This window comes from Ursus arctos, unplaced genomic scaffold, assembly GCF_023065955.2.
Source record: "Ursus arctos isolate Adak ecotype North America unplaced genomic scaffold, UrsArc2.0 scaffold_3, whole genome shotgun sequence".
Classification (NCBI taxonomy): domain Eukaryota; kingdom Metazoa; phylum Chordata; class Mammalia; order Carnivora; family Ursidae; genus Ursus; species Ursus arctos.
In genome coordinates, this window is record NW_026622985.1 from 65,522,604 (window position 1) to 65,550,373 (window position 27,770).

The following is a 27,770-nucleotide window of genomic DNA, read 5'->3' on the forward strand; positions in this document are numbered from 1 at the left end:
GAACAATAAAAAAACACAAATAGACTCATAGGTACAGGGAATACACCGGTGGTTGCCAGAGGGGAAGAGAGTGGGGAGATGGGTGAAATAAGTGAAAGGGATTAAGAGGTACAAACCTCCAGTTATAAAATAAATATGGCACAGAGATGAAAAGTTCAGCATAAGGAATGTAGTCAGTAATATTGTAATAACCGAGTATGGCAACAGATGGTAACTACACTTATGGTGGTGAGCATTTTGTTATGTGTATAATTGTTGAATCGCTATGCTGTATGCCCAAAGTGAATATAATATTGTATGTCAACTATACATCAATTAAAAATTAAAACATTTTAATTAAAAGTGGAATTTTAGATCTGCAAACAGATGAAGTAATGAAAAAAGAAAAGCAAAGACACTTTTAATTCAAGATGATTAGTAGTTATCTGAACTTCATGATCCAGATTTTAGATAAAATCAAGTCCCAGGGCACCTGGCTGGCTAAGTCAGTAGAACATGTGACTCTTGATCTTGGGTTTATGAGTTTGAGCCCCATGTTGAGTGTGGAGATTATTTCAAAATAAAACCTTAAAAAAAAATCACATCTCTTAAAGGATATGAGGAAAATTAAGTGTGACTTTGAGCTGTAAATTTATGATTTTGAAAAACAATTTTTTTCTTAAAAAAATGTTTCTCTTTCTCTGTAGAGACTATTTCTCCAAATATATTTGTCCCTGTCCTTGAAACACCCATCCTATCTTAGAACAAGTCAACAGTATTTACAAAATGATCATTCAGCAGATCACTATTGCTTGTAGGCAAAAAGTCCCAGAATGAAAAGTCCAGGCCTGCTCCAGCTTCCCTGGACATTTGCAGGAAGAGCTCACTAGCAGTCCAACTGATGGAGTATACATCTAAAAGTAGTGTGGTATTTTAAAATACAACACATATCGAAACTGCAACTTGATTTTGGATTGCTTATTTTTATGTGATAAAGACATCAGTATCCATTTAAAAGACGGAATACTTAAGTGCCTGTTTTACTGATGTAATAAAGTTACTTTTTCACCGTTAGTGACTAATGGAATGTAAGTTATTGTCAGGGAAAAATAAAACAGTCAAACATTAATCTGAATTTCATTAAAGAATGACAATATACAGGCACATCTATGGAAGAGACAATCTCTTCCAAATACTGGAAAATTCAAGTCACTTTATACAAAGGAGACTATGGAAAGAAACATGAGTGAAAATGGGAAATCCAGCTAAATACTTCTACACTACTTCTAGTTCATTTCATGAACATGAATTTGTTTCTAAATGTTGTCTCCTGGGAACCTGAGGAACCACAGGCTAAATGATTTGACTGTAACTGAACAGTATTATTTACTTACAAGCATCTAATTTTTCTTCTCTAAGAGAAAAAAGCAAGCCATCATCATTGAAAGGTTTTTCCTCTTTTTCACTATAACTAATTGTCAAAGAGAATGACAAATATAATAAACAAAATGACCACGTACAAACAAGTAAAGATTGGAAATAACAGAAAAATTCTGGAAGCATATTCATTATGCTTAATATAACACCAGCCTTCTAAAGATTACATGTCTCAGCCTGTCCAATGTGCTGGCCAAGGAAAGTCACAAGAACAGAGTCATCAAAATGTATTGAATTAATTATAAACTCGGAACAATATTATATGTAAGATAATGATAGTTACTTAATGGATATTTACTGATGGTATTTTTTTTTCTTTTGGACTAATTCTTCTTCTCTTTTTTCTTTTCTGTTCCATTTTATTGTAGTCAGCACCATGCTGTTATTCCTGCAAGTACTGAACAAGCATGGGATTTGAATATTACACTCCTAAATAAATGAATTGCTCAATTTCCTGGGACCATCTATACATAACCCATCTTCAAAAAGTGTATCAGTATTCTATCATAAAGGAGATAGTGATCTTTGTTCCAATATGCGTGACATTTCTGGACAAGACAATTGTGGCACCTGCACTTATTTCCATGAAGAAAAACCTTGCAGTTTTATGGCATTCATCATTTGACAAATGCAACTATTTTCCTTATCAATCAACTCTTACTGAACTTCCTAGCAGTGACTGTGGAATCCTTAAGGGCCCATTAAATTTCTGAAGAAGAAAGCTAAGATGAAGGACATGCCACTCCGAATTCATGTGCTACTTGGCCTAGCTATCACTACACTAGTACAAGCTGTAGATAAAAAAGCGGATTGCCCACAATTATGTACATGTGAAATCAGGCCTTGGTTTACACCCAGATCCATTTATATGGAAGCATCTACAGTGGACTGTAATGATTTAGGTCTTTTAAATTTCCCAGCCAGATTGCCTGCTGACACACAGATTCTGCTCCTACAGACTAACAATATTGCAAAAATTGAATACTCCATAGACTTTCCAGTAAACCTCACCGGCCTGGACTTATCTCAAAACAATTTATCTTCAGTCACCAATATTAATGTAAAAAAGATGCCTCAGCTTCTTTCTGTGTATTTAGAGGAAAACAAACTAACTGAGCTGCCTGAAAAATGTCTGTCTGGACTGAGCAACTTACAAGAACTCTATATTAATCACAACTTGCTTTCTACAATTTCACCCGGAGCCTTTATTGGCCTACATAATCTTCTCCGACTTCATCTCAATTCAAATAGATTGCAGATGATCAACAGTAAGTGGTTTGACGCTCTTCCCAATCTGGAGATTCTGATGATTGGGGAAAATCCAATCATCAGAATCAAAGACATGAACTTTAAGCCGCTTATCAATCTCCGCAGCCTGGTTATAGCTGGTATAAACCTCACGGAAATACCAGATAATGCCTTGGTTGGACTTGAAAACTTAGAAAGCATCTCTTTTTATGACAACAGGCTTATTAAAGTGCCCCATGTTGCTCTCCAAAAAGCTATAAACCTCAAATTCTTGGATCTAAATAAAAATCCCATTAATAGAATACGGAGAGGTGATTTCAGCAATATGCTACACTTAAAAGAGTTGGGAATAAATAATATGCCTGAGCTGATTTCCATCGACAGTCTTGCTGTGGATAACCTGCCAGATTTGAGAAAAATAGAAGCTACAAACAACCCACGGTTGTCTTACATTCACCCAAATGCATTTTTCAGACTACCCAAGCTGGAATCACTCATGCTCAACAGCAATGCCCTTAGTGCCCTGTACCATGGAACAATTGAGTCTTTGCCAAACCTCAAGGAGATCAGCATACACAGCAATCCAATCAGGTGTGATTGTGTCATCCGTTGGATTAATATGAACAAAACCAACATTCGATTTATGGAGCCAGACTCACTATTTTGCGTGGACCCCCCTGAATTCCAAGGACAAAATGTTCGGCAGGTGCATTTCAGGGAAATGATGGAAATCTGTCTCCCTCTTATAGCTCCTGAGAGCTTCCCTTCTAATCTGGATTTAGAAGCTGGGAGCTATGTTTCCTTGCATTGTAGAGCTACTGCAGAGCCACAGCCTGAAATCTACTGGATAACACCTTCTGGTCAAAAACTCTTACCTAATACTCTGAAAGACAAGTTCTACGTCCATTCTGAAGGCACACTAGATATAAACGACATAACCCCAACAGAAGGGGGTCTATATACTTGTATAGCAACTAACCTGGTTGGTGCTGACTTGAAGTCTGTTATGATCAAAGTGGATGGTTCTTTTCCCCAGGATAACAACGAATCCTTAAATATTAAAATAAAAGATGTTCAGGCCAATTCAGTTCTGGTGTCTTGGAAAGCAAGTTCTAAAATTCTCAAATCCAGTGTTAAGTGGACAGCTTTTGTCAAGACTGAAAATTCCCATGCTGCCCAAAGTGCTCGAATACCATCTGATGTCAAGGTATATAATCTTACTCATCTGAACCCATCAACTGAGTACAAAATTTGTATTGATATCCCCACCATCTATCAAAAAACCAGGAAACAATGTGTAAATGTCACCACAAAAGCTTTGGACCCTGATCGAAAAGAGTATGAAAAGAGTAACACCACAACCTTTATGGCCTGCCTTGGAGGCTTTCTGGGGATTATTGGTGTGGTATGTCTTTTCAGTTGCCTCTCTCAAGAAATGAACTGTGATGCTGGACATGGCTACATGAGGAATTACTTACAGAAACCAACCTTCACATTCAGCGAGCTTTATCCTCCTCTAATCAACCTCTGGGAAACGGGCAAAGAAAAAAGTACAGCATTGGAAGTGAAAGCAACTGTTATAGGTGTGCCAACAAATATGTCCTAAAAACAAACTAACTAAACCTACTTCAAAGAAAAGCTTAAGACTGCAGCTGTGCTTGGAAAAAAAAAAAAAGCAGAGAAATATTGCTTTCTAGAAAGAAGTTTAAGCTTCACCAATGCTGCTCCTGACCAAGGGAAATATGTACAAGTTCAGCATTTTAATTAACTGGCTTCAAAGGGTACTGTGGCAACCAAATAAAATAATTCCATTTTCTAGAACTTTCATGTAACTTTTATGTCTGGACTACAGTTAAAGTGGACAAAAACATTTCTGTATTTTTTTTAAGTATATAAGAGTAGTTGAACTGAGCAATACCTCCTCCTGTGTTGTATTACACATATTAGCCACGAGTTTTTGCAGTGACTAGGTAACTTGAATTGACACGTGGTGTAATAAAATGGACAAATTCTGTAGAGTAGACACAGTGAGTATGTCGGCCTCTTTTATAAGAAAAAATACATTTTGGATTAAAATCAATTGCTTTTGTCTTGTTTTTGTTTCTAAATAAAGAATAATTTCTGGGAAATGTCATCTGACCAGGTATCATTTAAATGACATTTTTTAAAAGTGTTTTTCTAAAATGAAATTTGGAATGCTGAGGCACTTTTATTGGGTTCTGTAATTACATTTTTATAATGCACAAAAATGAATTTAGAGCACTGTATCAGTATTGAAAGGCAATAACAACACTCTATTTCACCCTTTGCTGACAAAAACAAATCCTCAAGGACACCATGTATTCACTTAAATATTTTCTTAACAAGCAGGTTTTAGAGTAAGATTTAATTGGTAAGTTCACATAATATAAATGCAATATCTAAGGAACTGAAAGTTTTATTTTAATAATTAGTAGCAACTCAAATGTAAGCTGTGTGCTTTGCAGAAAATACTGCCAATTTTTGGTAGGATTTATGATTTAGGTCTAATTTTCCAATCTCTGTGATTCTGAACACTAAATGTGCTTCACTGCAGTAATAAGCAAATAATCTAATAATTTTCTGTTTTACAAATCTAACAACCAAACATGTTTCACATGAACCCAAAAGAAGGAGGTTTACATACCTACATAGCCACTAACCTAGTTGGTGCTGACTTGAAGTCTGTTCTGATCAGATTGAATGGTTCTTTTCCCCAGGATAACAATGAATTTTAGAATTTTAGAAGACTAGGGTTTTCCAAGATGAGGATTTTAAAATTTTACTTTAAAAATATTGGATTATTAGTAGAATAAGTTTTATCGGGTTCAGTTTTATAAAATTCTCCCTTTTATTTGGTTCACCCCCATATAAAAATGACGTAAATCAGATAATTCCAGAGTTTAATAAAAATTTGAGAGGAAAGTTTTGGTAATACAAGAAAAAAGTTTCTAAAACTAATTTAGAGTAAAAGAGGGGCAACTGGGTGGCACAATAGATTGAGCATCCAACTCTTGGTTTCGGCTCAAGTCATGATCTCAGGGCCATGAGATCAAGCCCTGCATTGGCTCTGAACCCTGTGCAGAGTCTGCTTAAGTTTCTCTCTCCCTCTGCGCTTCCCTGCCACACACACATTCTCCCTCCCTTTCCCTCTCTCCCTCTCACTCTCTGTCTCTCCCGCTCTTTCTCTCAAATAAACAAATCTTTAAAAAAATAAAATAGAAGAAAAAGACTAAGTGTAGTTCTCTGTGACAATATTTAAGACACCTAAAAGACACAGCTTAAAAAATGAGAATCATTAAAATACCAAAAACATTACTAATTATTTAAAGAATCTAAAATAGGAAGTATAAAGGTTTCACGTGGAGAAAATAACCAAAATCTTCTAGGGTATTAAGTCATATTTCCAAACAAAAAACTAGAGTCCTGCAAATAAATGTATTTGTGTACCAAAAAAATATCCTGAAACAATAAAAAAAAAAATCTAAGATAATAGGCTATACTTTCTATAGGCAAATCACTTATCTCTACAAAGCTGTAAGGCTTCCATGTTAATTGCTGCTGTGCCTGTTCATAATCAAGTGTTTAACTTTTCTTACAATAGCTTGCTGCATGTTATCAACATGTCACTGGCCTGTACACATTTCCAGCACTGTAGTCATATCAATTTACTTGTTAATATAGACGTTTGCTTTATGGTAGCCTTGACATTTTCTAATTAAATCCTGCTGTTTTTGACAACGTGGAAGGTAATTATTATGAACTCTTTAAAACAAAAGGACAAACTGTGTTAATTTTAACACAACCAAAATATGAAACTTGCTAATTCAATGTGTTTCCCAAACACAAATTTTACAACCTGATGAATCACTATCTCACAGAGCCTGACATTAGAATTCATCAGTAAGACATGCTCACACATCAAGAGATGTTTCAGCACCATGGACAGAGCTTCTTAGACCCAGGCTATTTGTCAAAAATATAGGAGCTGAAATATGACCTATTAGGAGGCAGGTATTGCATAGGTCAGCAAGAATTTGCTCAGGTATCTTGTATGTTTCTTTTAAACCTATCTGCCTGAAGAACTATAACAAACATAGCATAGAGTTTAAAATGCATTTCAAGCTACATTTTTCTTAGAAAAATTGTAGCAAATAAGCACTCTGAATAGTCACCTAACAGTGAACACTGAAATGAAGTATTTTTGTTACAGCCGAATAAATACAGATGCTCAATGCAAATCATGATCCTATTTACTTGATTAAAATTTAATCTAAATTGCCAGTGAGAGCAAAAAGACATTTGCTTCAATAACAAGAATGCATTTCACACTCTCTACGTTACCTTCTAAGCCCCACATAAAATTAAGCACTAGTCCAAGTACTCAAAGCATATAACTTACAATTTGGTGATATAATATAGATGCAATGGCAAACTTCACCTATAAAAAATAAAACTCTGAAGTTTCTACCACTGTGAATGTCAACAGATCTTCTCACTTTGTACGGAGAAAAACATTTTTTCACAAAAATTATTTTAAAGAATTATATATTTTCTAATTTATACTATATAATAAAATTCAAATTTTCTGAAAATAAGCATGTCTAGTGAATACAAATAATGTATAAAAACAATGTGAAGCAAAATGTGTCATTGTCAGCAAAGCCAATCAACAATATGTTGCCAGTCATGTGCTATTTTGCCTAGAAAGAAATGAAATCCATTTATGGTACATGTATCTATCTTTCAATACTTGTTTCCATTCTTAAAATTTTATTCTAATTAGACAAAAAGTTTTTAAGCAAAATTACATATCAGCAAGCATAAGTTTAAAATTATAATTCCTTGGCCTATTTATTTAACTATATTTTCTTTTTTTACTTTCAATAAATATTCACTGCATGGCTGTTACTTGCTGGAAAAACAGAAGTGAACAGGACAAATTTTCCACCATTGAGGGGCTTATATTCTACTGGATTACATGCTGGTTATGTATCACTGCTTTCACAAGTACGTGTTAACTATGTTATTTAGAAGATTCTTCTCAGCCTCAATCCATACTCATAGAAGAATAATACTCAAAAAATCACAATTTTTTTCTTGCTCTAAAAAGGTTTTACTTATTGTATGTTGACTTAAGAACTTAATTCAAATTTATTATTGATCTTAACACACACACACACACACACACACACACACACACTAATACCAGCCTAATACTATCCTTAAACTGGTTAAATCAAGAGGCATGTCAACTTACTATGAAGGAAAACCTTAAAATTTCATAGATTAGCCTCTTATGTGAAAAATCAGAAATGATATGTAAGTAACAAAAAAAGCCAATAATAAAAACAACTAAAAGTTTAAAAATATGTGTTTGCTAAAGAAAGGGAGAATTCCAATGATATATCCACACAGCTATTGCAAGAATCAGGAAAAAAAAATTCTTATTGCATATGTCACTATTAAACAACATCTTCAGCTCCATCCCAGTGTTGGCAGTCTAGGAGATAGGGTATTATGAACAGTGATTAAATTGTGGCTACATTTTCTCTGATCCAATCTCAATCTCTTCCTTCATCCCTCCCTCCCTCTCTCTCTCTCCCTCTCTCCCTCCTCCTCCTCATAAAAAATTATAACAAACAAGTAAAAGGTTTTTTTTTAAGTGTATACTTGCCAGGTATGCTTACTATATTGAACATCCCAAATGGTCATAAACTACAATGATCTTCTCTTCTACCACCTTCTCAGATGGTAATATTCTCACCCTTAGTTCTATAACCGATACTCTATATCATTTTGCCCTGACTAAAGCATTGCTAACTAGGTCATTGCTTGGGATCATAGCAATATTGTAGTGGAATGAAAGAACCATGCCTAGAATCAAAATGTTATAATCAGCACCATGGAGCTCAGGAAAAAGAAACTAATTGGGGTTTCAACACAATAGTGGCTGCTTTTGTGTGTTCATTTGTGAAGTGAGGACTCTATCTGTTATTAAGGGTGACCACTACTTTGATTTTTCTTACACCTCTGAAGCAAGGGAAAAATAAAAACACTATTTATACACAGGAATAAAATGACAAAATCGGAGTTCACTCCGAAAGTCATAATACATATATCTAATCCTAATAAAAATAATTAAAAGATAAATATTTTAAAAAGAATATTGCAGTGAAATATAGATAATTTCCAAAATCTGGCTTGAACATTTTATTAATGACATCACAGAGCTGCACTTGAATTGACTAGTAAGCATCCAGTATGCTCGGGTAAGAAGATCATATGAAATAGAACATAATTCCTTTTTATTCCTAGTAAAAATAGACAAGCCCACAGAGATTTGAATTTATTCTGGTTCACTTTACATACACATCAGAGGGCTCCTACAGCTCTGTTTGAAATAAGCCATATAGTCAATACAAACTAAGGGGTTAAATACATTGGAGATGTATTAATACAACTTTCTCTTAAGAGCGAACTGAGATATTCAAATAAGTAATAAATTCATAGCAAATATCATATATGATTTCAAAATTATTGTAGAGTGGCCCAAAGTAACAAAGCATAGCACAGAGAGTTATGGTTGACCTTGGCAAGACTCTCAGGAAAATGAACTATAATGGAATTTGAAGACCTCATGGTACTTTGTGTGCTTATATTTGTCTTTTCTGACTCTAATATATCAACAAAAAACTAATAGTATTATGTGACCAATGTAAGGAAAATCCAGTTTCTCATTAAAACATATGGTTCAGTGTCTCAAGTTATTGATTCAAAATCCAATTGCAATATCTATTTATAATGTTTACTAGCCACCAGACAAATAATAGAGTAAGCCTGGGACATAAATTGACCATCCTAATCCTAGCACTGAGAGCATAAAAGTATTAAAAGAACAAACAACAACCAAAAAAAAACACCTCCCTGTCATTTGTGGTACCAGATTCAGGGCTGGTAAAGAGAAATAGTTCTTAAACCAGGAGAGTTGCCAATATTAAAGCAATATGGTCAAACACACCAAAGGAGTTCCTCAAAAGAATACTTCATAAAGATGAAATTTATTATTAGAATTCAGATCAAAGTCAGACACCTCTGGTAAACATTCTTTTAATAATAGTTGCAGACACAAGTCACATACTCAACAAAGAATACGAAAACATGTCTCCAAAAGAACTTTAAGACTTTTAGGATCCCCTTCCCTGTTTACCAGTCAGTTAATCAATAAACCAATATTCCAGTATATGATTTTCATATTAAGTTATTTATTTTATCAAAGTTTAAAAGACATTTACAAACACAATGCATTAATTTATAAAATTATGTGATTTTAACTACCCACTTCAAACCATTGAGCTTAAAAATAAAAATCCTTCAAATGATGGATATGATACAGAAAAGAGATAAATATAGAAGGAAAGAAAGCATTCATTTCTTTCTGCTAACAAAATCTTTATCTATAAAAATATATAAGAATTAACAGATAGCACTGAAAAGAGGAACTACATCAAAAACAACTGTATGAGGGTTAGGGTAATGAGGGTTTCTGTCCAATGGACTATGTGTGTCTCAGTCCAGGCTCAGGTCTGAAGTGACAATATGATGCTTAGTTATTTTCCTGGCACATAAAATGCATAGCAATTAATAAATACATTATGACCATATTATTATATTTGAATAAATATGCATTAATATATACTCGAGCAGCAATATAAAAATTAGTAAGAAGAGAAACATTTACTGAATCCTGAGCATGTGCCCAACTAACAATTTGCTATGGTCTTAAGAAATCCACTCCAGATCTAAAGAAGGGGTGTGGGAAAAATGAACACTTACCATCTTAGTATGTCAGGTATACTAATGAATGTGCCTACTCCCTCTCTTGTCTCTCTCTCTACTATATGTGTGTATATATATATATATATATGAATGTGTATCTGTGTGTATATATAATATATACATATATATGTATAAACATATATTTTTAATTAATTCAATTTTCATGAAATTGCCAGGAGTACAGTATTCACATTCCCATTTTATAGATCAGTCTCATAGAAGTTAAGTAGTTTTCTGCCCCAAGAGAACAATAATAATAATAACAGAGCAAAAAACCAAAAGATACAACATCATGAGAAATAATAACAATCAGGTACTTTTTTAAGCATGCATAATCCACAAAAATAACTAAAAGGTAATATTTTGGGGGAGGGAACAATCCATCAACAATATGCCAGATTTATTAATTGTGCCTATTATTTTCTAGCTATCTCCATCAACATGTTTCTTTATAATATCCTGACCAGTTTGCACGAGGAATTGGAGATAAAGTACCAGAATTTGTCAGCTTACAGTTATTACTTGCTAAAGACCAAAAAGTGAGCACTCGTTTATCAACAACAACAACAACAAAAAAAAAAACCTGCACATACTCTTACAAATAAAAATTTTAAAATAAGTATATTAACTAAGTACTCACTAGATGAAAAGCACTTCTAGGGACTTTTAAAAGACTTTTCTGTGATTATTTCCATGCATCCATTTCACACTTCCAATGTGTAAAAGCTCTTGTTTTTCAATCCCATCAGAAAAGTACAAGATGGTCAATTACCTGTTTTACGTGCTTTCTGACTCCCAGATTATAAGATCATACACAGTAACTCTGACCTCAGAAGGAGAATCTTGCTTAAAAGGTAAGGATTGAGGGCACCTGAGTGGCTCAGTTGGTTGAGTGTCTGCCTTTGGCTCAGGTCACGATCCCAGGGTCCTGGGATCAAGTCCTGCATCGGGCTCCCTGCTCAGGGGGGAGTCTGCTTCTTCCTCTACTGCTCCCCCTTGCTTGTGATCTCTCTCTCTCTCTCTCTCTCAAATAAATAAATACAATCTTAAAAAAAAAAAAAAAGGTAAGGATTGAGGGGGAAAGATTTTCCTTTTGATCTTTTGTCCTCATCCCCATCCTTGCCAGTACTGGAACACCACCATCACCCTCGTACAGTCAGCAGTCGGTGTGCTCTGACAGAGTTCATCTTTGTTGGATCGCTTGTCTTGTGTTATAAACCTTGGCTTCTGAGGAGTTGCAATGTATGAAATGGAATTTGTGAATTGGTTGTGAGGAGTTCTAATAAATGAATTTTGTTCTAGGAGAACGAAATTAATAGAAGTTAAATGACACAGATAGTTTTTTGATAAATGGGGCAACAAAAATATTAAATAAAAACTTAACACTGTCAAACTTATCCATGATTAAAACCTACAGATGCCCATCTAGGAAGTTCATCATCTGTACTTCCAAGCAGAAGCAGCAAGGTGGTTCAGTAAAACAAACAAACAAAAACAAACACTTCCACAGGTTAATGAACTTCTATGAAATTAAACTGACATGCAAAAATAATTTTATGTGTAGAGAAGTTTCTCAGTATTCAGTGAATACTAAATTTTGCTTGCAAATATTTGAAAGTCACTATTCTAAACCATGTTCTAATTCCAAATGATATGCCCCCAGTTTGGTTATTTTGTAATGAATCATTGGCATGGTAGAACTCTTTCTACAGAATGAGATTTGGAAAATAATAGCAGCAAAATTTCTAAACAGAAAATCGAGAAATGGCCCATGTTTTCATTCATATATGAATCTTACCCATGCACTCTTCATTTAGTGAGGATCTACTAAGCGCTAGCCACAATATTAACTACTAGAGAATCACTATGACTGTGATTGACAAATTCCTTGACATGATAACATTTATCATCTACAGGTAGGTAACAACAAATGAATTTAGTAATTGCAATAGTGGTTAATAAAAATATGGTAGGCATGGGGATAGCTAAAATATATTTGGAGGATACATGTTATTATAAGAGGGCCCAGAAAGGGTTCTAACAACTAAGACTATCTTTACACAAACTCCCAATTAAAGAGCAGAGAAATGAAGAGAGCAAGCTAAGGGCAGTGTGAAAGTGACAATATGCGGAAGAATTTGAATAGCATCAGGGTACTGAGTAACTGAAAGTTCTGAAGAAGGAAAAAGCTGGAGCCAGCCTTCAGAAAGAAAAATGGAAAGATGGGTAAAAAAATCAAACTAAATTTGTTGCTAACAAATAGTTTGGTGGACACTAATATCCAAGGGAAAATGACATGGTCAAATTTAAAACACTAGGATTAATTGATAAGGCTACAAATACGAGTTCTCCATATTTCAATCCTGTCTCCCTCTGTAGCCAAGCCCTAGTCTCCCATGGTACCACTAGGCCTCCATAGCTGAAAATACGAGAAGTGGGAAATGAAAAAGGAAATAGATATAAACACACTGTATACACTACCCTCTCAGGTAGGCCTTCCCTCATCTGCAACACACACACACACACACACACACACACACACACTCAACACCCTCACAAGCATACATTCAGGTGCACACCCTTCATGTTCAGGATTAGCAGAGACCATTATTTGCAAGTTATTCTCATTTCAGATATCTTAAAAATACATCTCCCATGAAACCAACAGAGGATCAAAATGTTACTGCAGCTCTCCACTCTCTCCCCAAAAGGCAGATAAATGAAAAAGACCATAGGTATTTTGAGAAGTTTCATACATAAAAACTCAAATGTCATATAAAATTAAGGTCTATGTCTTTGAATTTAAGACTGATCTAGTTCCATTTTCCTTCCCAATTGTACTTCTCTTTCAGAAATTTCACGAACATGTGACATAGACTTTAATAAGTATGAGTATAAAAACAGATGTAGGAAAACCAGGGGAAAAAATATTGTGTCTCATTTACTTGGACTATGCTTTCTGCAATACCAGACACAGTTCTAATGAGATCTCACAGGTATCACTTTCCTCACATAATAGAAAAAAATTGTCCTGTATTGTATGTTTCTAAGTGAGACCTTGAACTCAAAATAACTTAAAATAGGAAAGAGTATTTGTAGAAATACTGACTCACACAAATCAGACACTAATTCTAGATTTTCTCTACTTTCTCACCACTGTCGTCTCTCAAGAAGAAAGGTTTTATCAAGATTGTCTATATAATATAAGTTTTCAGAGTAAAGAAGTACATTGTAGCACAATAATTTAAGGTTTGATTTTGAAGATGTACTTAAAAATTAACAGAGGAGATAAACATTAAAAGACATAATAAACATAATAAAACATAATGCAATAAAAGAGATAAACATTAGCATAAACATTTGTAGATACTCCTGCTATTAAATTTTCTCAAAAGTGTTTAGAGAGAACTGTGATATATAGACTATTAGTTATTTTTTGATTCTTCAATATCTTATTTGAAAATGTTGGAGATTTTCACTTGAAACCAAGGGGGCAATTCCAAACAGAAAATAAATTGGGTAAAAGCACATCTACTTTCCCAAGATATTTAAAATGCCAGTGTCTGAGTACGCCCAGAAAGACTTCTACAGTAACCGGCTGCTAGCTGCTAATTTGTGGAGAGGACACCAACTCACACTGACGTGTCTGTTTCATTTCACTCTGGGACAGATAATAGGGAAGGGCCAGGGAGCTTTTAGACAAAATGATTACTAAATAAGTGTAATGACAGAGTGGTCTTTATTTTATTGATAAGACTAACTCTCCCGCAGGACTAGGCTGCAGTAGCCAGGTCTACTTTTTTTCAGAGTGAATACTTAAAACACCAGGTAAGAATGTATATGTCATATTCAAACTATCATCCCATTCTTGAAACAATGTAAGTTTGAATTTCATGGAAGCCAGAAGATACAAAACACTAGAAAGTCTAAGATTAGTAGCCCTAGACTTTGGAACTAAAGTGAAAATCTTAAACTTATGAGGACATTATAAAATTTTACTGATCACATATCTGTAAAGTACGTCTGAAGATATAAGACATTTTCATACACATTATGGCTGGCATTTGAATATATTACCCATAACTACTCTGTGATGTCAAAAAAATTATGCTAACCCACCTTGATGAATTATTGGTCATGAGGAAGGAAATACCAAATAAAATTATCATCAGACAAATTTTCAAACCTGCTGAATCTTTCCACTGCTCCAAAGTGAGCACTATCAAATATCCGTGGATGCCTTTCCCAGTGGCAACAGGCTAATCAATAAAGATGACAAGCCTGTGATCTTTACATTATCTGGCTTCAGAAAGGAGCTTTTATATTAAAGCTCTTCTAAAGTTCTCCTTGACTTAAAATCCCAAACTTATCAACAGGATGGCACATTATTCTTTTAAAATATAATATTTTAAAAACATAATTGTATATTATCTTAATATATTTTATAACACATAATTATATGATATTAAGAAACTACAGAAAAGAGAGTCTCACATTCTCCATGTCTGCCATATACACTCTTGTAAAAGCCTGCCGTTTTGCCTTCCACAGAGTATTATCTGGCTCTATGACCTTCACTCTTAGTCCAGGCTAGAGCTGCCCAGACTTTAAAAGTGGCAAAGATGTCCAATCTCAGAATGAAAGAAGACTTCGTTGCTCACCCCATCACTTCACCAGGCCCATCTGCCCCCCCAAAACACGGGTAACAGATGTTACCATGCTTACTAGATCAGCCCCTTATATGTCAGCCCATCATGTTTTTCAAAACTCTGAGGGTAAACAGATTGTTCCCCTCATGTTAAACTGGACATTTCCTTCTTTCTAGTCTACACCAGTTTTATTTTAGGGAACAAAAGGAGAAAAGAATAAGTGTAATATATAGGGCAAACCTACAAGTCCACTATGTCATCATGCCCCTATGTCTTTGCTTCACACTGAACAAATCCATGTCCTTCCAGTAATTCAGGTCACTCTTCTCTGGAAATGATCCAAGTCATTAAAGTCTCAAAATACAGGCCTAGAAACAGAATGCCACCCTCCAAGTGTGCCAAACTCTTAATCTCTTTATTTGATTGGGGAGCAATGTTAATCAAATTCTTCCACTATTTTCAAATGAAAACAGCCAGTAGACGAGGGTCATTATACTTGTTGCCAAATCTTGTGATTAGCAACATCACCTATATCATCATCACCAGGACTTAATAAATGCTAAGTCCTAGAATACATATAGATTCCTTTAACCTCTATGAGGAAGATTATAAGAATAGCATATTTTATATTACAGGTGAGAAATTTTAGGTTTAGAAAGTTTAAGTAACTTAGCAAAACTTCACAAGTTATGGGCAGTGATGAAAGGGATTTGGACTTTCTATAAAAGTAAATTGACTGGTTGTTAGCTTACTAACACCTACAGTAAACCTTGGGATTTATCGTATGAACTAATATGATCCCTTAGGTAAAGGTCATTCAGTACGCAGGAGGAATGGGTCTTAGGGCAACTTAATTAGCCTCAGAAGTTATCATTGCAGCAGAGAATTAAGAATCTCTATAGTTAGCCATCGTATTCCCTTATACTTTCAAAAGTAAAGCCTGCCTCAAACTAAGAACAAGAAAGAACAAGCAGAGAAATCACACCTCTTTGATGCCACAATCCTTAGAGAAATCCATAGAGCTACAAGGCTTTCAGTCACAACCAGAAAGACAACCCCAGCTACTCACAAAGAAAACTAATAAAAGGTATTCCCATATATCCTGCTTGTTTTACAACTTAATGACAGCAGTCAATTCTCACCATGAGTTAATAAGATGCTGAGGAGGAAAGTATACATTAGAATAAAGTTTGTTTTCATTTAGCTACTTGGCTTCTGAACTTGTTAAGCTGTACTCCACATTCAAATAAATATGATTGCAACACACACACACACACACACACACACACACACAAACACACACACACATACAGTTTAAGTTTCATGAAAAAGAATTTTATCCTACTCTGGGCAATATAAACTAATAGTATCTATTCTAGTTCTTTTTTTTTTTTTTAAATGCTGGATGACCTATTAATTCATTTCATTAACTATTAGGATCTGCAATTGGGAAAACCCTGAGCACCGACTAGTACAGCCACGGTCAGAAAGAAAGCACGAGTTAAGAAATGACTGTGGAAGTACCATTTCACTCCTCTCTCTTGTCCGCATCAGTTCAAAGCTTAATACTGTTTCTCTTCACTCCAGGAGAATAAGGAAAAGTAAAAGAGAAGATGACAACAGCAAGTGCTGAAATGGTCCTACATGAAGGAACAGAAGGGGAGCATGGCACGTATACACTGAGGCTTGGGAGAGTTGCATAACATGCCCAAAAGGAAGGGTTGGGATTAGAACACTAATCTGTGTGACTCCAAAGTTCCTAATTTTTTCACAGGTTAGACAATGGACTACAGGAATACAATTAATATCTCTAAAATGCATCTGTCTAAAGATACCATACTAAAAACCTCTCAAAGGAGAGAAAAAAAATTAAAATAATTAAATCAGTAAATTTTCAGATAAACTCCTTATAGATTTCTAAGCAAGAACATCCACTAGTAGATTCCATGGCTTTCAACTAGGAATGTTTTCCTGAGTTTCATTTAAAGAAGGGAGCAGTGAATAAGCTGACATAAGAAAGCAGCCCACAGCTTTCTTCCCTATGTCTCTGGGCCTCCATGCCCAAATCACCCTCTGCTCTCTCTTATAAAGGCACCAGTCAGTGGACTAATTCAAGTACGACCTCATTTTAATCTGATTAAATCTGCAAAGACCCTATTTCAAAATAAGGTCACATTCACAGGTACTGGGGTGGGTTAGGACTTGACTATATCTTTTCTAGGGACACAATACAACCCACTACAAGCAGGAAGAAATGCCTGAATCTAGGATGTCAACTCTACACTTGTAGTCAAGTTGGAATATTGTGAAGATATGCTGGCTCAGTTCAAGTTCTAGCAGCAGCAGAGTATGGGTGAAACAGTGTCAAACTCCCTCCAGCAGTGTCAAACTCCCTCCAACATTTTAAATGTTATCAAAGAAATGAAAACAAATATGAAATAAAATTAATTTTCAAGAAGAATTCATTCTACATTTAATTTATACTAATTATCATACTGGAAGAGCCATTTAGATGCCTTAGGAAAAAAAAATTTTTTTCTGTTTTAAGTTAAAGATTTCTTAATCAGTGTTTATTTAGTTGCTTTTAATTCATTTCACCATTTCCTAATCATTGCAAAAAAAGATGTTAAGCCAAAATTATAATTTTCCATTATGCAAAACAAAACTTATACAGAACACTGGCATATTGCTTTATATACTTAGGAAGATCAATTTTTTTCTATTTCACACTTTCAGACCACATTGCTTAAAGTAAGAAAAGGCAAATGTAATCAAGCTTGATAAGCCAAGAAGCCAAGCAAATGATAGGAAAAAAAATAATTTGATTTGAAGAGTAAAGACATTAAATTACCACCTCAATGCTATGAATGATAAAAAGCACAGAGTCAAAAGCATTTCAGTTTTCTTAAAACCAAGTGCTATTTCAACAGTTTTACCATAGAACAGAAATCAGTGTTGAATTTTTGTGCGAGCTTTAATACGAATAAGTTAAGAAATTATACTTAAAATCTCGCTTTGAAATACAGTTGGAATACAGATGGATTCAACACACTTCTGTATAAAACTACTTTAAAATACAAAAAAAAATTTATCTCATTCATTCTTTTCAGTATATTTGGCGGATGTGGATAATGTCATATTGCCTAGAGTGAGTAATCTCGATGCCTTTGTTCTACTGGAGGAAACAAGATCCCTCCAGCTAAAGGTTTTCCTCTGCTTTTGCCTGTTCAGAAGGAGCACAATGAAGGTGACAGTCTCATAAAGAAAAAAAGTGAAGGCACTCAGTCTGTCCAATGAGTTGGCATCCCTCCAGCACAGGTACTCTGTGCCTTACATTAGCTCCTGGGGCCACAGGACCAAAGTAAGAAGGAAACAGTGTGTCTTTCTGTTTAGTTGTGGTAGCTACTTTTTTATGACACAGGCAATATAATTCATTGTTTCTTATTCAACTGCTTAACCCATCTTAAATTTGAATAGCCATCCACAAACAAACAGCATAATTTGTTTCAAGTTAGGTGTAATTATAGACACAACCCTGCAAAATGACTTATCATAAATTAAAACAGTCCTTTGAGAAAAGTGGAACACAGCTAAACAAGATTAGAGATAAGGTTCTACCAACATACACTCCTCTTGTTTTTAATTCATCTCAACTCATATTCCTTTCTTACAAACCGAGAAGTATAGTTATAGTTGCTTTGCCAATGAGGAATGCCAAAAATTTTGCCGTCACTTGCTTGAAATAGCCTAGCATTTGTGCATCTTCAAATAATATAACTTACTTGTAAAAGCCTTTAAGGCAAAAGAGAACTGTCTGCATCTATATTCTAGGGAAAAAAATATTGAACATAATGATGCATCCAAATACCACAAATACAGCAGAAAAAAAAACACATAAATATTTTTAGTTAACATGATTTTTAATAAATTGTTTAATAAATTGTTAATAAATTCTTTATGACTATTGTGACAATAAATGTGCAAACGAATGAATACTGTGTCCATTTGATGTCAAGTATTTCAGCAACAGATAAGCCAAGGATAAACCAGAAATTTTTATCTTTGCCCTATTTACATTGTACATTGAAGAAAAGTTGTTGGAACTGAGCTAATAAAAGACTAAATGAAGACACAATTTTACTGCTTAGGAATCTCAGTGGCACCATTACCCAGAGGCAAAAATCCTAAATGATTCTACGAACAGGTAATAAACTACAACAATGGCCAGAGACTAAGAAATTAAAATGTTAGAAGCTTCAGGATATACAAAGATGGACCAGATATGCACCTTTCCTGCAAGGGTTTAGAGAATTCTGTTTGATGGGGAAAACTATGCAGAGGAAAGAGAGGTAAGGAATACTGGTAAGTAGCTTCCAGACACATTTTTGTAAAAATTCCAGATAATAGTAATTAACCAGATCCTGACATGCAAGTTAATTATCTCCCCTATGTAGAAAGTTGTTCTTTTTATAATAGAAGACACATAAAATCATCTTTTTTAGAACAAAAATAGCAATAACTCTCCATTTTCTAAAATAGAAAAAAATACACTTCGCTCTTAATTAAAAACCTGTTTTGAACTAGGAAAAGAAAACACTTTTTAAGATGTATTTCACCTGCTGAAAATGTGGTTCACCTCACAATTCCCCGGGTGGGGGAGGGGTGAGTTAGGATAATTCTTTCCCTGATAAGATTACCTTATGCTGTTGGCATCACCACTTCTTCAGAAACTGAGACTCTAATTTTATTTCTACAGTGTCTCACCTATGAAACCCCAGTTACAATTACATTTCAATTTCCTAATTATGTTTGTTCTTAGAGTACAATGAGCAGGAGTGGGGGGAAAAGAGGTGGGGAGCAGAAAATAAAGAGAGACACAGAGCAAATCAATCCCAAAAATTTCAGATACAAGAGACTAAAAGGCAATGTAAGAAAAAAGATACAAACAGGACTGGAGCAAGAGAAAGAGGGGAGAGAGACACACTGAGATTCAGGGGGAATTAAAGGGAATGAAGCTCCATGTTCACTTGAATGAAGTGATAGCTTATTTGCTCTCTCCTAATGTTAGTTTGTGCCTATTATCACCTGTTCTCTACTGCCCTTTAAAAATTGGTTGGCAAAGACAGATATGACATTAAGTGGCAATGACCTAATAGGAACATTTTGGACAGGATCATGCATTCCTGAGCCAGGTGAATCAATACTAGATAGTTTCTGCTCACAGAAACCTGCACAGTTCAGAAAGATGATGAAATTCAAAGTGATAGCTATGTGCCCTTCAAAAACACAATATTCATTTAATATGTTTGCTGTTGAACAAGCTTAATAAAAATTTGCAACGCAAATAATGGGAAGCTAAAAACTATAACTGGCAGCAGTTAAATAAGTTAACAGGGCCAAACCTTTTTGGCCAGATGGCTTTTTGTGATTTTGGAAATATCTGAATTTCTCACAAACGTCACAGGGTGTAAGAATTGAAGACATTTCCATCTGCCTCAACTACAAGAACTATTGCTCCTCATTCATGCTTACAGCAATTCCATGCTGTTCTCCAAGTTATTAAGACTATTTGGCTGCTTGAGAAGAAAAATTATTTATTCTTCCCTTACAAGTATGAAGCCACTTAGGTAAATACCTAAGTGACAAAGCAAAGCAAAAATTAATACCACTGACAGACCTGCTAGAAATAGTCTCTTCTTGTCCACCATGCTTACAATAGAGGAAAAGATCTATGACATATCGTATAGAACTTGAATAATGAAATGGGATAAGAATCACGGAATATTATACCTCTTTTAACTGAAAAATACATGCCTAGTTGGTGGTAGAGTACGACTAGCATTCCTATCTTCTGACTGTTAATCCAATGGTCTCTACACTGTGCATCGATATCCATAAATTCTGGCGTGGTTAGAACTGGGAGAAAGAAAAGCAGACAACTAACACTAATTCAGCTATTATTTCTGGTTGTTGCCACCACATTCCATACCTACACTACTGATAATAACGCTAAAGTCTTAGATATAATTTGCTAACTAGAAATAATACTATGAAGAATGACAATCTCATTCTTTTATACCTCTGCACTCTTTCCCACCCATCTTTCCTCAAAATAGAATTTTATCAACTTTAAAACAAACTTTTAAAGGATTTATTTATTTATTTGAGAGAGAGAGTGGCAGGGGGAGGGACAGAGGGAGAGAGAGACTCTCAAACAGACTCCCCCTGAGTTTGGAGCCCGATGCAAGGCTCAATTCCACAACCCTGAGGTCATGACCTGAGCCAAAACCAAGAGTCAGTCAACCAACTGAGCCACCCAGGTGCCCCTAAAACAAATTTTTAGTTGAATAGAGTTGACATACAGTGCTACATTAGTTTCAGATATACAACATAGTGATTCAAATTTTCTATACATTATGTTACGCTCACCACAAGTGTAGCTACCATCTGTCACCATACAATGCTGTATTCCTTCTGCTGTGCCTTTTATTCCTGTGACTTATTCATTCCATAACTGGAAGCCTCTATCTGCTACTCCCCTTCACCCATTTGTCCACCCCTCCCCCTCCCTCTGGTAAACCCTCAGTTTGTTCTTTGTATTTATAGGTCTGATTCTGTTGTTTGTTTGTTTATTCATTTGGTTTGGTTTTTTGTTTTGGTTTTTTTTTTTTTTTTTTAGATTCCACAAATGAGTGAAATGATAGGATATTTGTCTTTCTCAATCTGACTTATTTTACTTAGCATAATACCGTCTAGGTCCCATGTTGTTGCAAATGCCAAGATATCACTTTTTATTACTGTGTAATATTCCATGGTGTGTGTGTGTGTTCGTGTGCGCATGTGTATGCCACCTTTTCCTTATCTATTCATCTCTCAACGGACGCTAAGATTGCTTCCATTTCTTGGCTACTGTAAATAATACTGCAGTAAACATAGGGATGCATGTATCTTTTCAAGTTAGTGTTTTCATTTTCTTTGTGTAAATACCCACTAGTGGCATTATTGGCTCAGGCAGCCCTTCTCTTTTTAATTTTATGAGGAACCTGCATATTGTTATCCACAGCACCTGCTCCAGTTTACACTCCCACCAAGAGTGTGTGAGGGTTCCTTTCCTCCACATCCTCGTCAACTCTTGCTATTTCTTGTGTTTTTTATTTTAGCCATTGTGACCAGTGTAAGGCAATATCTCATTCTGGTTTTTATTTGCATCTCCCAGGTGATTAGTAACACTGAGCAATACATTAAAATGATCATTGACCATAATTGACAAGGATTCATTCCAGGGATGCAAGGACGGTTCAATATTTGCAAATCAATAAACATGATACACCAAATCAACAAAACAAAGGATAAAAATCATATGATGCAGAAAAAGCATTTGACAAAATTGGGTACATATTCATGATAATAATTCTCCACAAAGTGGGTTTAGAGAGAAGATAACTCAATAACAGCTATATAAAAACTCCACAAACAACTTCATACTCAATGGTGAAAAACAGAGCTTTTCCTTTAAGACCAGTAACAAGACAAGGCTGTCCATGATCACAACTTTAAAAATCAACATTCATATAGACATTATTGTGAATGATTAGAGCTGAACCACAGAGTAGTATGACTATGATTACATTTTGTTTCTTAAACAATTTTGTATTCCCTACAGATAATCACTGCCTCGTTTCCTTCACTTGCTTAATTTTCTATGTATCTAGAACAATTCATCTTTAAATTCTCTTTAGAACCATAAATCTGCTAACTTCTCTTTTTTAATATAGTATCTTTCCCATTCTCTTTAACATTGTGGGTTAATGTTTTCTTTTTACTCTTTTTTCTATTTTTAAAAGAGCACTTTTATAGTTTTTATATCAAGTATACTTAGCATCCAGTGTTATATTAGTCTCAGGTGTATAACGTAGTAATTCAACAATTACATACATTTCTCAGTGCTCATCAAGGTAAGTATACTCTTAGTCCCCTTTATTTCATCCATCACCACCTCGCAAACACCAGTTTGTTCTCTGTATGTAAGAGTCCATTTGTCTTTGTTTCTTTGTTCTTTTATTTCTTAAATGCTACATATGTGTGAAATCATATGGCATTTGTCTTTTTCTGGCTGATTTATTTCACTTAACATTATGCCCTCTAGGTCCAGCCATGTTGTTGCAAATGGCAAGATTCTATTCTTTTTTATGTCTGAGTAATATTACATTATACATACATATATACATACCTTCTTTATCCATTCATCTACTGATGGACACTGGGTTGTTTCCATTTCTTTTTTTTTGGGGGGGGGGGTTGTTTCCATTTCTTGGCTATTGAAAATAATGTTGCAATAAATATAGAGGTGCATTTATCTTTTTGAGTTAGTATTTTCATTTTCTTTGAGTAAATATCCACTAGTAGAATTAATGGATCATATGATAATTCTATTTTTTAATTTTTGAGGACCTCCATATGGTTTTTCACAGGGGCTGCACCAATTTATATTCTTACCAACAGTGCACGGGTTCCTTTTTCTCCACATCCTCTCCAAACACTTATTATTTCTTATGTTTTTTTATTTTAGCCATTCTGACACACATAAAGTGATATCTCATTGTGGTTTTGATTTGCATTTCCCTGGTCGTTATTGATATTGAGCATTTCATGTGTCTGTTGGCCATGTGTATGTCTTCTTTGAAAAAATGTTTTATTCAGTTCCCCTGCCCATTTTTAAATTGGATTTTTTGGGGGAGGTGTTCAGTTGTATGAGTTCTTTATATATTTTGGATATTAACCCCTTATCAGATATATCATTTACAAATATCTTCTTAGACTCAGTAGATTGCCTTTCCATTTTGTTGATGGCTCCCTTTGCTGTGCATAAGCTTTTTATTTTGGTATAGTCCCAATAGTTTATTTCACTTTTGTTTCCATTGCCAGAGAAGACGTATCTAGGAAAATGTTTCTAAGGCCAATCCAAAGAAATTACTGCCTATGTTTTCTTCTAGGAATTTTATGGTTTAAGATTTCACATTATGTTTTTAATCCATTTTGAGTTTGTTTTTGTGTATGGTGTAAGAAAGTGGTCCAGTTTCATTCTTTTGCATGTAGCTGTCCAGTTTTCCCAAGATCATTTGTGGAAGAGACTGTCTTTTTTCCACTGTATATTCCTTGCCTCCCTCATTGCAGATTAATTGACCATAAAAGTGTGGGTTTATTTCTGGAATCTTTATTCTGTTCCATTGACCTACATCTATTTTTGTGCCAGTATCATGCTGTTTTGATTACTACCGCTTTGTAATATATCTTGAAATCTGGGATTGTAATACCTCCAGCTTTGTTCTTCTTACTTAAGACTGCTTTGGCTTTCAGGTCTTTTGTGCTTCCACATATATTTGAGGATTATTTGTTCTAGTTCTGTGAAAAATGTTGTTGTAGTTTAATAGGGACTGCATTAAATCTGTAGATTGCTTTGGGTAGTATGAATATTTTAACACCAATCCATAAGCATGGAATATCTTTCCATTTGTTTGTGCTATCTTCATTTTATTTCATCAACATTTTATAGTTTTCAGAGTAGAGATCTTTCACCTCCTTGGCTAAGTTTATTGCTGGGTACTTTATTATTTTTGGTGCAATTGTAAATGGGATGGTTCTCTTCATTTCTCTGATTTTTATTCTTTATTGGTTTATTAGTGACATTTTAAGGAGAGCAGATAAATGCATGTGTTCCATCCACCATATTTAACAAAGAGTTAGAGAATGATTTTTAATACCTATACGAAATATTGAAACTTTAAAAGATGTTAATAAATGCCAAAAGTCATGAAACACAAAGTATCAACACACAAAGAGTAGGTGTGGAAGAATTTATCAATTACAATTGACTTTTGATGAAAATAACAGATGAAAAATAAGCAAGAATTTTCATTTTTATTTTTTTAAGTAAAGCATTAAGATTTAGTTTAATATAAATCTCTCTCATTATCTCAAAATATTAAAGTTTCTCAAGCTTTAATGTGCATATAACCCATCTGAGGAATTTGTTAAACTACAGATTATGATGAAGTTTTTATTTCTAACAAGTCCTTAAATAATACCAATGATGATGGTCTAAGAACTAAACACTAAGCAAACATCATTACTATGCATCTAAGCAAACATTTAAGAAAATATCATTTAACCTTGTTATAGAAGTGCAGAAACTGGAGGAGACCTACTTAAACATGAAAAGTATCCTTAGCATATATCTTAAGTTTTCTAGATTATGTTTTTGAGCACAAGTTTCTTACTAGAGAAAGCAAAATGTCACCGAAAGGAAGACAAACAGGCATTCCAAGTTAGTACTCAACAAATAATCCATAGTCAACCTGACTCACACTTGACCAGTTTCTCTGTATCCATCAGCTGTCAACAAAAAGGTCAAATGGGGTACTGGGGAGCTGCACTGCATGTATGTTCTGGTGCTTCTCCCTTGACACCAACTCCAACTGGCATTTTGCAATACATTTCAATAGTGATGGTAAGCACTTGAAGTTAGCACAGACCCCTCAAGTTAAGGATTTCAGTCTTCACAAAACTGCCCTACTTCAGAAGCTAGCCGTAAGTAAGCTCTCAAGTCACCTGCATATCTGATCAAATAGCTACAAATACGGGGGCTTCAAATGACCATGCTTAGGTTTGAGAACTCTCTAGAATGACTCCACTGAGTGTGGAGCCTGATTCAGAGCTTGATCCGACGACCCTGAGATCATGACCTGGGCCTAAACCAAGAGTCGGACACTCAACCAACCGCACCAGCCAGGTGCCTCACAGTTGTGTTATAAAGAATACAAAAAGAACACCCAAATGAAGAACCACACAGGGCAAGGTCTTGAATGGTTCCAAACCCCTGATCTTCTCTGCCTTCTCCCTATGAAATCAGGGCATGTCATCCTCCCAGAATAACAGTGTATTCACCAACTAAGAAGCTCCACTGAGCTTCAGTGCCTAGGGCTTCTATTGGGATTTTTGTCACATGATTTAACTCAATCTCCAACCTACCATACCTCCTTGGAGGTTGGGATGTTGGGATGATATCATGTGGCTCAAAGCCCCAACATTCTAATCAAATGGTTGGTCTTTCCAGCATGACCAGCCCCCATCCTGATGCTATCTAGAAGCCCACATCAATCACTTTATTAACGTAACTTCAGATGTTATGCAAGAAGCTCATGAATAACAAAGTCACTCATTGGTATGGTACCAGAAACCTAAGACAAAGACTATTTGAATTCTTTATTATATAACATCTTCCCTCTATTGTAATTGGCAAATTTCACTACTTTCTCTTTTACCTTAATTAAGGAATAAATACATTTTTATTAGGAATGAATTAAGAGAAAGATTGAGGTGATCAAAAACAAAAAAATTAAAAACTGAATTCTGGTCTGGCTCCTAACTAAACTGGCAATATACCTGTGACAAATCACTGTGTGTATCACTTATGGGTCTTAGTACCCTCCAGAATATCAGTAAGGAATTGAACTGGATGACCTCCTTAGCAACTTTATGACTTTAATATTCTGTAATTCTATGAGTTTGAAAAAAATCTGCTTTATTCATTTGCCCATTTATGGAGTGATTTTGCCAGCTGCCAAAATTATCACCTCCTAGATTGGTCAAAATAAGGGCTATCACAAACATCCTTGTGTTAATGATAGTAAAATGATAATCCAATAGTCAAATGATAGGGAAAGAAAAAAAGGCTATAGTATTAGTATAGTATTAGCCTATAATACTATAGTGTATTAGTATAGTATTAGCCTATAACCCTCAGCTGCATGTTTTGCTAAAACTCTGTTCTCTAAATTATCTTTTTCACTAACTTTAACAAACTAAAAATTAACTCAATCTGTTAATTAATTATGTAGATTTGGGAATGCATTTATTATCATTTTCTAGGACTTTACTGTGGACATTATGGATTTGGAATTAAATCCAAATTCCATAGCCATCTGTGTCAAAGAAAGCAAGACAATATGAGAATATTTAATCCACCATAAATTAAGAAGAACATAAAATAGGACAGAGCCCTCTAAACTTAATTATCAGTTATCCTTCATCTGTCTTTCTCATTCCAGCTCTACTAATTATTATTTGAACACCAAATAGCTTATTATTTGAAATAAGAAACTCATGTATTATCTCTAGTATCAGAAGCATGAAAAGCTGCCTGTGCAATTCCTATAAATGGAATCATTTTAGACACATGTTGAAGAAATCAAAAAAAGGCACAGGAAGCTGGGTTCATTCTGATATTTTTCTTCCCTGAACAGGACAAGCAGATCACTACAGTGAATATGTCTTGTGAATTTACAGGACTTCAGTTAGAAAATAATTCACATTAAACAGAGATTCTCAACATCTATTAACAGAGACTGAGAAACTCGGCCAGTATGCATGAGAGCATAAATCATAGAGGTCATGTGTGTTAATGAGAAAAAGAGCATTTATTAGCTTGCAATTTGAAATATAAAGCCCTTCTACCTCAATGGCTTAAAATGGAACAATATTCTGTACCTGAGGACAGGAGAAAGCAATGCCCTCAATTAGATGAACAACTTTTCTGGCCCC

The 27,770-nt window shown here is 34.7% G+C and overlaps 2 protein-coding genes across 8 annotated transcripts in view; one reads left to right on the plus strand and one right to left on the minus strand.

Annotated features, from left to right (window-relative positions):
• LRRN3 (leucine rich repeat neuronal 3) overlaps positions 1-9,552 on the plus strand; it is a 41,064-nt gene extending 31,512 nt beyond the window's left edge. Inside the window, exon 2 of the mRNA XM_026509480.3 lies at positions 1,785-9,552. Coding sequence (XP_026365265.1) covers positions 2,144-4,270 — 2,127 coding nt within the window. The 5' untranslated portion in view covers positions 1,785-2,143 and the 3' untranslated portion in view covers positions 4,271-9,552. The remainder of the gene's footprint in view (positions 1-1,784) is intronic.
• The window catches only part of IMMP2L (inner mitochondrial membrane peptidase subunit 2), an 821,223-nt gene that overhangs the window by 432,048 nt on the left and 361,405 nt on the right, over positions 1-27,770 (minus strand). The gene's annotated exons all lie outside the window — the stretch shown is intronic.